General features: G+C 35.3%; 1 protein-coding gene across 1 annotated transcript in view; it reads right to left on the bottom strand.

Moving 5' to 3' along the window:
* Positions 1 to 5,767: 5,767 nt before the first annotated feature.
* LOC115426869 (protocadherin-1-like) overlaps positions 5,768 to 12,057 on the bottom strand; it is a 348,451-nt gene continuing 342,161 nt past the window's right edge. Inside the window, exon 5 of the mRNA XM_030145099.1 lies at positions 5,768 to 5,888. Within this exon, the coding sequence (XP_030000959.1) occupies positions 5,830 to 5,888 (59 nt within the window). The 3' untranslated portion in view covers positions 5,768 to 5,829. The remainder of the gene's footprint in view (positions 5,889 to 12,057) is intronic.

Below are 12,057 nucleotides of genomic sequence, written 5' to 3'. Positions count from 1 at the left end.
GTAAGTGATGGATCGGACTCAGAGGAGTGAATGATATCAGCACTTGTTTATTGTAATAAAAACCTCTGAATACAAAGTACATTCACAGGTACAGCAGCAGCAGTTCACTGAGCTGCTCCGTCTGATTCCTACAGCAAACCAGTGATGACTACAAATATTCACACCATTGTACAGTTGGATATCCCATAAACAGACTGGTATAGTTCTGAACAAACACACACTTTGTACCTACACTTCACACACACACACAGAGTCCAGGCTTCGATCGGCCTTTAGGGGGCGTCGTCTGGTACTAAGCTGTCGCACTACTGACCAGCGGAGTCCTAACCATGGTTCAGTTATTTATTTATTTATTTATTTATTTACTGAAAGATACCAAAAAAAAAAAAAAGAAGAAGTGGCGCTCTGACAGATTTTAGGGATTTGATTGACAGGTCAAAAGACAGTTTAACAGTTGGTTAAACTAAGAAAGACAATTCAAGACTTTGTATCTAAAATGCATTAAATATTGTTTTTCCTTTCTTGAATATAATAAATATAAAAAAAAAAGACGGTTTAAGAGGCGGGAGCTTGAGGATAGATGGACAAATAAGGTAGATGGATAATTAACAAAATGAAAAAAATTAATAAAAAATTATGAAATAAGGAAAAATGGACAAAAATAAGCATTGAAATGAGTAAAGACAAAAAATAAGCAGCAAAATTTGTACAAAATTAGCAAAATGAAAAAAAAAAAATGAACAGAAGAGACAAGAAAATGGCAAAAAATAAACATAAATTAGTGATATAATGAACAAATAGGACAAAAACGATTTAAAAAAAAAAAAAAAAAAGCAGCAAAATTAGTGGGAAAATGAGCTAAATGTGACAAAATGAATGAATGACAAAATGAACAAAATAGACAAGAAAGGACTGAAAATAAATAAATTGAACAAGACAGACAGACAGACAGACAGACAGACAGACAGACAGACAGACAGATAGATAGATAGATAGATAGATAGATAGATAGATAGATAGATAGATAGATAGATAGATAGATAGATAGATAGATAGATAGATAGATAATTATCAACATTTATTTAAAAATGACTTAAAAATTAAACAAAAAAAAGGAAAAACAGACAAACATAAACATCAAAATGAGTAAAGGCTAAAAAATAAGCAGCAAAATTAGTGCAAAATGAGACAAAATGAATTAAAAAATGAAAAAGTAGACAAGAAAATGACTGTGATACCATTTATAAGTATTTGTATTTAATAGAATTACTAATATAATCCTTTTAATAGCAGTCATTCTATTTAGTCTGTCAGGAAATGTTCAGTGGGCTCCAAATGTCACCAGATGAATTCAATAACAACAACCTTCGACCTGTCAATCAAATGCTCACCGTATAACACTGACAGAGGCTTGTAAGTTTGCGATTTGAATGGTTTTCATTGCAGTGGTGCCACCTACAGGCCGACGTGAACATGAAATGCAAAAAGCAAAAATGACCAATGAAAAAAACCCAAAGAGTTCTGGAGTAAATACAGCGTAAACATGTCTAATAACGGCATAGTGGCCTCTTTAAACACTGGCTTTGTTCTGCGGCAGTTCTGGAACGTGTGTTGTCAGATAGTTTTTATTCAGGCTCGGCTGATTTTCTGTAAATATAAGCAGATGGAATGTCTGCCAGGAGCTAAAAGTGAGCAGATTTGTCAACTTTGTCTTGTATTTTACATTTTACAAGGTGCACATTTTACAAAATATCACATGTATGGACCTAAAAACATGCATGCGTGGACATAAAGGAGGGTAATAATGGTTTTGGACCAAATGAGGCAAAAATAACAACTATGTATTTGTTTGTTTTGATGCTGTTTTTTCCATCGATGGCAGTCGGAAATCACATTACCACATCATTTCTCTTTGGAGTTCTTTTCTTATATAAATATACACAGATGTAACAAGTCTGTGACGAACTAAAATGAAAACATTTCCAGCTTTTCTGTTTTAAATTATGCATGTGTCACCAAAACACCAAATATATGAATAATGTGATCTATTTCTGCACAGATATTAGGTTAAAAATAGCTTTGGACCATGTTTTAGCTTTTAGAAAAGTCTAATAACAGTATAAAGGCCAGATTAAATACTATCTGTATAATATGGCAGTATTAAACATGTACTGTGGTCGTGTTTTTATCCAGATCTGTACTTCTAAGTATAAATAAATATATATAGAATATGCAACTATGATGAGATACAACTGATCTATTTTGCAGATCATGGAAAATACCGAATATATGATTAAAATCATTATTTCTGGGCAGAAATTGGGGTGAAAATAGCTTTAAATTAAATGTTTTAGTGCTAATAGCAGCTTATTGTCCAGGTTTTCTTTTAAGGCAGTAAGAAATTGTACTGTAATATTGTTTCTATATCCTTATCTTTTACTATTTACTAAATATATGCAGATCTAACAGGTATATGATGAGCTCAAAATGATCAGATTTTGTGTTTAGTGTTTTAAAATGTTCATTTGTCACCATAATGTCAAATATATAAATAAAGGGATGAAAAATATGACATTTTTGGACTAAAACATGAAGGCAAAAACAGCTTCAGAGCAAAAACCGCCCATGTTTTAATGATAATATATTATTGTATTGTTTCTTAATTTAGATCTTTAGTTTTTATTTAAATATATGCAGATGTACTGAGTATGTTATGAGCTTGTATGTTATGTTTCCTGTTGTGCATGTGTCACCTAAATACCAATAATGATAAGACGGTTAATAGTGTAAAACAGGTTTGGATCAAATGTTTGAGTGTTAAAATAAACTTAATAACAGTGTATTGTCCAGTTTTAGTAAAGGTTTAATACTCTGACAGTACAAAATATGGATTATAATGTCATTTCTGCACCAAAAACATTTTTTATTATTAAATATATGCAGAAATAACCAGGATATGATGAGTTAAATCTGTCAGATTAGCAGATTGTGTGTGTACACATGTCAAAAAGCCAAATTTATGAATCAAAACACATTAAATGTGACTTTTATGGACAGAAAGAAGAGTAAAAATAGCTTTGGATCAAATGGAAAAAATACAATAGATATTCTATCAAAGGTGTTTTGTTTTCCTGTTGTTTCTGTACCAAGAACTTTAGTTTTTATCTAAATATATGCACATATACTGAGTACAATGAGCTGAAATGGTTACATTTGCAGACTGTTTTGTGTTTTATAGTGTGTATGTGTCACCAAAACACCTAATATATAAATAAAAAAATGTCTAAAGGCTGTTTATGGACTGAAAGTAGTAGGTTTGGATCAAATGTTTGAGTGTTAAAAACCTAATAACAGTGTATTATCCAGTTTTAGTAAAGGTTTACTACTCTGACAGTACAAAATATGGATTATAATCTAATTTCTGCACTGAAAACATTTGTTATCATTAGCATATGTACATGCTTTTGTGTATGTGATGAGTTAAATCTGGAGATAAATAGGTAGATTTGTGTTGTGTACATGTAAAAATGCCAAATATATGAATCAAAACACATTAAATGTGACTTTTATGGACAGAAAGAAGAGTGAAAATAACTTTGGATCCAATTTTAAAAATACAATAACAGACTTTTCTGTCGTTTCTGCACCAAAATCTTTAGTTTTTATCTAAATATATGCACATATACTGAGTATAATGAGCTGAAATGGTTACATTTGCAGACTGTATTTCATGTTTTATAGTGTTTGTTTCCAAAATGCCTAATAAATAAATAAAAAAATATAAAATAAAATTAAATTTTAAAAAAAAGCTACAGGCTGTTTATGAACAGAAAGTAGTGTGAAAACAGGTTTGGATCAAATGTTCAAAGATCAATGTAGCTCAAATGAGTGTTAAAAACCTAATAACAGTGTATTATCCAGTTTTAGTAAAGGTTTACTACTCTGACAGTACAAAATATGGATTATAATCTAATTTCTGCACTGAAAACATTTGTTATCATTAGCATATGTACATGTTTTTGTGTATGTGATGAATTAAATGTGCAGATAAATAGGTAGATTTGTGTTGTGTACATGTAAAAATGCCAAATATATGAATCAAAACACATTAAATGTGACTTTTATGGACAGAAAGAAGAGTGAAAATAACTTTGGATCAAATAAAAAGAATTCAATAACAGACTTTTCTGTCGTTTCTGCACCAAAATCTTTAGTTTTTATCTAAATATGTGCACATATACTGAGTATAATGAGCTGAAATGGTTACATTTGCAGACTGTATTTCATGTTGTATAGTGTGTGTGTCACCAAAATGCCTAATATATATATATTTAAAAAAAATGCTAGAGACTGTTTATGGACTTAAAGTAGTGTGAAAACAGGTTTGGATCAAATGTTAAAAAACTAATAACAGTGTATTATCCAGTTTTAGTAAAGGTTTACTACTCTGACAGTACAAAAAATATGGATTATAATCTAATTTCTGCACCAAAAACATTTGTTATCATTAGCATATGTACATGCTTTTGTGTATGTGATGAGTTAAATGTGCAGATAAATAGGTAGATTTGTGTTGTGCACATGTAAAAATGCCAAATATATGAATCAAAACACATTAAATGTGACTTTTATGGACAGAAAGAAGAGTGAAAATAACTTTGGATCAAATGAAAAAAAGACAATTATAGCTACTTCTGTCATTTCTGCACCAAAATCTTTAGTTTTGATCTAAATATGTGCACATATACTGAGTATAATGAGCTGAAACTCATCTATATCATCAGATTTGCTGATCTGTCACGTGTTTCATGTGTCATCAGCAAAAAAAAAAACAAATACATGATTAAAAAAGACAATAAATAATGCGTTTCTAGATGGAGAACAGTTGAAATGATGTCATCAGAGATGTGTTCTGTCGTTCCTGTACTGAGATCTGCAATCTTTGTGTTAATATTTGCAGATGTACACGTATCATGAGCTGAAAGTGTCCATATTTTATCTCCGCTCCTTGTGCTAAAAGTCTAAACACATCCTGAAACTGACTTTAACGCACAGATGAAACCAGGAGATTTTCAGAAAACGTTGCAGTGCTCCTTTAATTACGTTTTGTTCTTTCTCCAAAAAGTCCTGATTGAGTGACAGATGTTCGGTTTCCACAACAGTTCCTGGCAGAGTTTCTATTGGCCGGTGAGGAGGTGGTGGGTGGGGCTACCCTTCACCCCGCCCACTGTCTATGAACCCTGACTGTCAATCACAGACTACAGGCACCAGGGCTACCAAAGAAGAAGAAGAAGACGAAAAAAAAAAAAAAAACATCCGGAGAGGGACTGAAAATCCCAGAAAATACGACCCTGGCTGGAAAACATCTGATGAAAACAGCAAAAAAAAAAAAAAAAACACAATAAAAAGTGAACGGTGAAGAGGCGATAATCCGATGCTATTGTGACGAGTCCGTTTAGGCTTCGGTTACATCCACAGAGAACAGCGCAGCGTCGACAAAAAGTACAAATCCACCTCCCGAAAAAAGAAGAGTTTAGCCGAGAAAGAGCCCAAAAAGAGCTGAATTCCATTTTCTCCAGCAAAAAAAAAAGAAAAAAAAGTACATTTTTGCGATTAAATTCTCAGTTAAAAGCCAAAAAAACCAAAACAATCGAAGGCAGTTCACGACCACAGGCAGAGGGAAGGAAGGAAGGAAGGAAGGAGGAAAAATCCTGCAAAAAAGCGGATCTGTTTGACTTTTTTTTGTAACTGGGAGGCGAAAAAACAAGAAGAAGAAGAAGAAGGAGTGAAAAAGAAGGTTTAGATGCTCTTTGTGTCTTTAGTTTTGTCTTAAGGCAGTCTTTTTTGTCCGGCCCCCCTCTCCGGCTCGGTGCTCGACGACGCTCCACCTACAAGAGGATAGATACGAACGTCTTACACCTCAGGAAACGCAACGCAGAAAGAAAACACATTCCATGCAAAATGTCTCATCAATGAGCAAAAAAATAAAGGCTGGAGAGAGAAAAAAATAATGTCTGAAAAAGAAGCTGTAAAAATGTAGGAGCGGCTTTGCAGAGTCACAATAACGCAAAAAAGAACAAAAATAGAGCTAAAACTGACCACTGACTGTCAACTCAACTAAAAAAAGAGCAGAAGAATAGCTTTGGTTGGTTTTTTTCATAGTTTGGCTGATATTTTCTTCATTATTTTAGTGGCAGATAAAAACGTGAAATGATCAAACAATGAAAAAACACTCAGAAATTGACTGGAATGAACCCAACACCACAGGTTACTGCACCAAAAGAGGATATTTTAACAAAAATCTGAATTTTATCACAGAAAACAGTTTCTCTGGTGAAATAAAATGAAAGTGAAAAAATAACAGAATCTGTAATTTAAATATTAAAGCCAGAAAAACACCCAGAATCCACCATCACTAAATAGAAACATGATGAATTGTTAAATTTCACAGTAAAAATATGCTATGAAATTCATTATTTGCATTATTTTAATTACATCTAATCACATTTATTAATGCATTAACTATGTACAGAATGTTTCAAAAGTGTAGGAGCTGTCTGTAAACCACAAAAATATACAATAACCTGTATGTAAATACGGAACAAAAGGCCCAAAAAGCACAAGATTTTAATTGAAATGATATTTTCCTTATTATTAAAGTGAGTTAAACATAAAAAATGATCAAAGATGAATCTGGAATGAGCCCAGTGTCCACAGGTTACAGCACCAAAAGAGGACATTTGGACAAAAATCTGAATTTTATTGCAGAAATCACTTTCTCCAATGAAAGGCAAAGTGAAATAATAACAGAACCTGTAACTTAAATATTAAAGCTAAAAAATGACCCAGAATCTACCATCACTAAATAGAAACATGTAAAAGTTTGCTACGAAATTCACTATTTTAAAGCCATTTATATTTAGTAACATGTATTAATGCATTAACTGTGTACAGAATGTTTTAAAAGTGTATAAACGGTCTGTAAACCAAACAAATATAGAATAACCTGTATGTAAATAAAGAACAGAAGGTCCAAAAAGTCTGAGTTAAACGTATAGAAAGAAGAGTCTAGAATGAGTCCAACACCCACAGGTTACTGCACGAAAAGCAGATTTTTCAATGAAAATCTGAATTTTATAACTAAAAACTGTTTCTCCAGTGAAATAAAGTGAAAGTGAAACAACAACGGAACCGGTAACTTAAATATTAAAGCCAGAAAACCGCCCAGAATCGACCATCACTCCATAAAAGCATGTAAAAGTTTGCTATAAAATTCATTATTTGCATTATTTTATTTTATTTTCAATTGAAAATCCTTATTTTTAACAGAATTGTTTGATCAGAAAAGCTTTTGTCTTGAAGTGAAATTAAAATAACACAATAATTTAGCCTTTACCTGTAAATATCCGACCGGACATCGACACTGAATCCCACCTAAAGCTTCTATTATTTCCTGAAAACATCCCAAGTGTTTACATTTCACAATAAAACCCTGTTTGTTAGTTTTACCGTAAATTTTCAGGATAAACGGACTGTTTGTGTTATTTTGAGGAACAGAATCGACACCAAATCCCACCTAAAACTTGTATTATTTCCTGAAAACATCCCAAGTGTTTACATTTCACAATAAAAGCCTTTACATTTCCTGATTTTCCTGTCAGTTTTCAGTATAAATGCACCGTTTGTAGCATTTGAAGCCCATTCCTTGGCTCAAACCTCCATATAACCCTCGTATCACTACTGTACTGTACATTTCCAAACTCTGGGTTTATATGTGACAGATATTTCCGAGGCATTCATGACCTTCAGGCGGCCTGGAGGTAAAGCCCCGCCCCCTCGGTTGGAGCTGTCAGCCGGTTGGCTGCCACCCCGCCGTGACCTCGCATTAGTTCATGCGTTTTCCTGCGAGGTCGCATTAAAAGTCCAGAAAGTGGGTTAATATGCTCCTGCCACGCAGCCGACGCGCATGCACGCAGTCGGAGGGTTTGGTGGATTACAGACGGCGTCTAATCTCATCTGAGGTGGAACTGCACACACGCTCTACTGCAGCACAAGTACACACATGTGGAAAAAACACAACGAAGAACTGATTCAACATGTTTACAGCAGTGGACGAGGAAAGAACCGCCTCCGACATCAGCTGGTTCTAGACAGTTTTTACTCACGTCACCTCTGGTTTTGTTTTGATGAAGAAGAACTGACAGATTCTGATGTAAAACTGCACACATCTGTTGAAATCAAACTGAATAAACTGACAAAATAAGCTTTAAATCACAAACTAAGAGGCTCCATGTGTGGGTTTGTACTGGACGTTACAGATCAGTGGTTCTCACTTTTTACAGCGGAGTACCCCCTGACATAGACTTTTTTATCCAAGTACCCCCAACTGTCACTTCAGCAGTTTTGACTGAAAAAAAAGAAAAGGTAAAAATTGTTCCTGAAGAAGCCAAAGGTGTCTGTTTATATTTATAAAACTTTGTAAAAAAAACATGTAATTAATGCATATATATATATATATATATATATATATATATATATATATATATATATATATATATTTTTTTTTTTTTTTTTTTTTTTTTTTAAGCCTGTATGTGTTTATATCGACCCCTGGCCTTTATTAACCCTTTATTGGGCAAGTGACTGTTTTTGGTAATTTCCGTAAGCATTGAATATGGGCCTCAGTGAGGTTTAAAGGCGTGTTGGGTTTTATAAAAGTATAAATATACTGACTGACAGATTTTATAAACACGCTGAAGCTGTCAGGAGTGAATATGAGTGCTTTTTGTGACAGGTGTTTCATTGCATGTGTTTACTTTTTCACAGTGCTGCTCAGATGTGTGAACCGGAGAAAGTCCAGATATTTGTGTTAAAATGACAAAAAATGAAGTCAAAGGAAGAGGCAGATAAAGATATATTATGAATATTTTATGGAGAAGGGGCGGGATTAAATAAGTTACACTTCTTCCCACCCCTTTTCAGGGCATGTACATGAAACTATTAGGCTGTTTTTCTTTCTAAAACTGTCTTGATTGTTGATTTTTGTATTATTTCTGTTTTTCACAAATATGTTAAATTTCATCACATGTTCAGAATAAATCATTAAATCTAAATCTGAAATGCAGGGAGTGAAAGTTCCAGTAACAGTTCCAGTCCAGTGTGGATAACTGAGCATCAGGCAGGTACAGTAATGAAGTGTTAGTGCTGAGTTTCCTCTTTTTCCTCCCCTGTCATCCCTCCTCCTCCTCCCTCCTCTCCCTCCTCCTCCCTCCTCTCCCTCCCTCCCATCGCGGCGGCATCTGTTCATAATGAAACACACAGTCGGACGTCGTCCTCGTTTAGCGCCTCCTCCACGCTACCTGCTCCAGAGGTTGCCTCCCGCCGGGTGCGTTTGTTAGACATCATCAGCACCTCCCTGCGACCTTCCCTCCACCCCTCCTCCCCCCTCCTCCCCCCTCCTCCTCCTCCAGATGTCATTGATCTGGGAAGTGGGTCACAACAGTGCTGAATCAAAGCCAGGTTACACGAGGCTCCCAGGCAAAAACTGGATGTAATTTTAGCGTGGGGTAATATTTAAGGAGGGAGGGGGTCAAAAAATATGATGTGTGATGTTTGGAACATGCGCAGGTCTGGGTCTGAAAGTCCACAGCCTGCAGACCCGACAGCTGCTGAAGGGGCAAAGGGTGAAGATGTTGGCCTTGAACGCCTCATGGATGTGTAAATAAAGCCGCTAATTTGAAAGGAGCCGGAATAAATAAGCAGAATATTCCTCTTCTGGGTTCGCAGACAGGCTTAAAAACATGTGGTTCGCATGAGAAATTCATGAAGCTGAACCCGTTTGAGCCAGAGGTGAAGGAGCCAAAGAGTTTTTCATGCAGATTTCAGCTGATATATTCATCTATTTGTAAAAGCCTGACATTCATTTGAATGTTAACAAAGAAATTATTCTGGTAAATATTCAGACTAACCTTTGACTTACCCCGATAACTAACTCTGGGTCTGATCTGAGGCTGAAAAAACCTGCTCAAACGGTCCCAACGTGCATGAAATCAGCATCCAGAAAACTAGAACACCCAGTCTAAATGCTTAGTCTGAGTCAGGTTAAGGATCATAAAGTATACAGAAAATAGTAGAGATAAAACTGCAAAAATAAAATAATTCAACAGAAAAGTGCAGTAACATTCTGAGATAGACTGAACCAGTACTTGGCAACAATTATTTTTTTGCAAAAAAAAAATAGTTTTTGCAAAAAAAGTTGGAAAAATTGCAAAAAAAAACAAACAAAAAAAAAAGCAAAAATTACACTGAAGATATTAATTATTTTACTTCAGCTTCCAAGTGGGTCAGATCAGTCAAATACTATCATAATAACCTAGAAATACTCAGAACTCCAGTTTTTCCTCTTTGTAAATGTAAACGTTTTCATGTCATTTTACTGTATTTACACTAAAACAAACGATCATTTCACAAAAATGTCAATAACCTGAACAAATATGAACATTCTGAAATGTCTGAAGTGGAAGTTCACCAATATTCTGTCTGTTATTACATGTTTTGTGTCTTTGTAGATCCACTGGGATCCACTGTACGTTATAATTTACATGTGTAAATAATAATAATAATAATAATAATAGTACATTTTATTTCCAGGCACCTTTCTTGGCACTCAAGGACACTGTACAGTAAACAGGAGAGGATAAAATAAGCAATTAAAACAGAGAAAAAAGCAAAAGGCAGGTTAAAAATGGGACAGTACAACAGTGGTCACCCAGAGGAAGTGCCCCTGAACAGATGGGATTTGAGTTTGGATTTGAACAGAGGGAGTGAAGTGACATTTCTGAGCTCCAGTGGCAAGGAGTTCCAGAGTTCCATGTGTAGAGGCTAAACTGAGACAGAATATTGTGGAAATTGTGCTCAGTTTTCTTCAGAACTGTCAGTTTGTTCACGTTATTCACATGGTTTTAAAGGATAGTTGGTACATGTAAACATTTTTATTGCATAATTTTACTTTTTTCACACTAAACCACAGAGGAAAGTTTGGAGTTGACATTACTTCTATATTATTATGTTACTATTTCACTGGTTTCAGATCATATTTGACTGAATGTGGAACCTGAACTTAAATGAGTGTGGCAGCCCCTGATGTAAAGGTTAGAAGATGCTCATAAACTTTAGGGGAAAAAAAACTCATGAAAGTCAAATCCACCACCGAAAAACATGACACACACCCACAGCATCAGGACGGTAAACCCCAGGGTGGTGTGTGCGGTGACTATGGACCTGGGGGGGGGGGGGGGTCATGCATGTGGACTCTCCAGTGTGTCACTTTAAAGGTCAAACCGCAGCATTTTTTAGCCCAAACCGCCTAATTAGCTTCATAAAGTGATTGGATTTCTTTCTGTTTTTACTTTTACGCCTCCTGTATTTCACCTCTGTCCAACTCCCACCACTTTAACTGGGGGGGGGGGGGGGGGGGTTGATAAAGTTGCCCTTGCTGTTTGCTGAAATCAAACGGAATCAAAGTGGGAAAATAAGTGCCAAGGCTGCGCTCACAGACTCAGGTTGTACCGCCTTCAGTCCATCAGCGGTGTTACGCCTCCACCTTCCTGCTCAGCTGAGAAGGCGTTCAAGCTTTCGGCCAAAGCATCGGCCTCGACTTTTATTTATTCATCCTGTTTCAGCCCAACAGCAGAAAACACGCAGCGCTCTGCAGGAACTGAAATTAAACACATTTAGACCAGAGGTGTCCGAGTCTTTCCAGTTCAGGTTCCACATTCAGCCCAGTTTGAGCTCAAATGGACCCAACCAGTCCAAGAATGAGAAGAGGAGAACCCACAGATGAAGCTGTTCTACTGTTCAAAAAGTCTCATGACATGATGAGAACGGGAATAACCCGAACAAATATGAACAACCTGAAATTTCCTCAGAAAAATCTGTGCAATTTCAACAATATTCTGCTTCAGATTATTATTTACACATGTTCATTACAGCGAACAGAACACCGGTCATCTACAAATACACAAAACATTTAAAAACACAAAAATCTGAAAATTACAC

The sequence above is a fragment of the Sphaeramia orbicularis genome, chromosome 10 (genome assembly GCF_902148855.1).
Source record: "Sphaeramia orbicularis chromosome 10, fSphaOr1.1, whole genome shotgun sequence".
In the NCBI taxonomy this organism is placed as follows: domain Eukaryota; kingdom Metazoa; phylum Chordata; class Actinopteri; order Kurtiformes; family Apogonidae; genus Sphaeramia; species Sphaeramia orbicularis.
The sequence above is the reverse complement of the archived record's forward strand: the minus strand, read 5'-3'. Positions and strand labels throughout refer to the sequence as shown.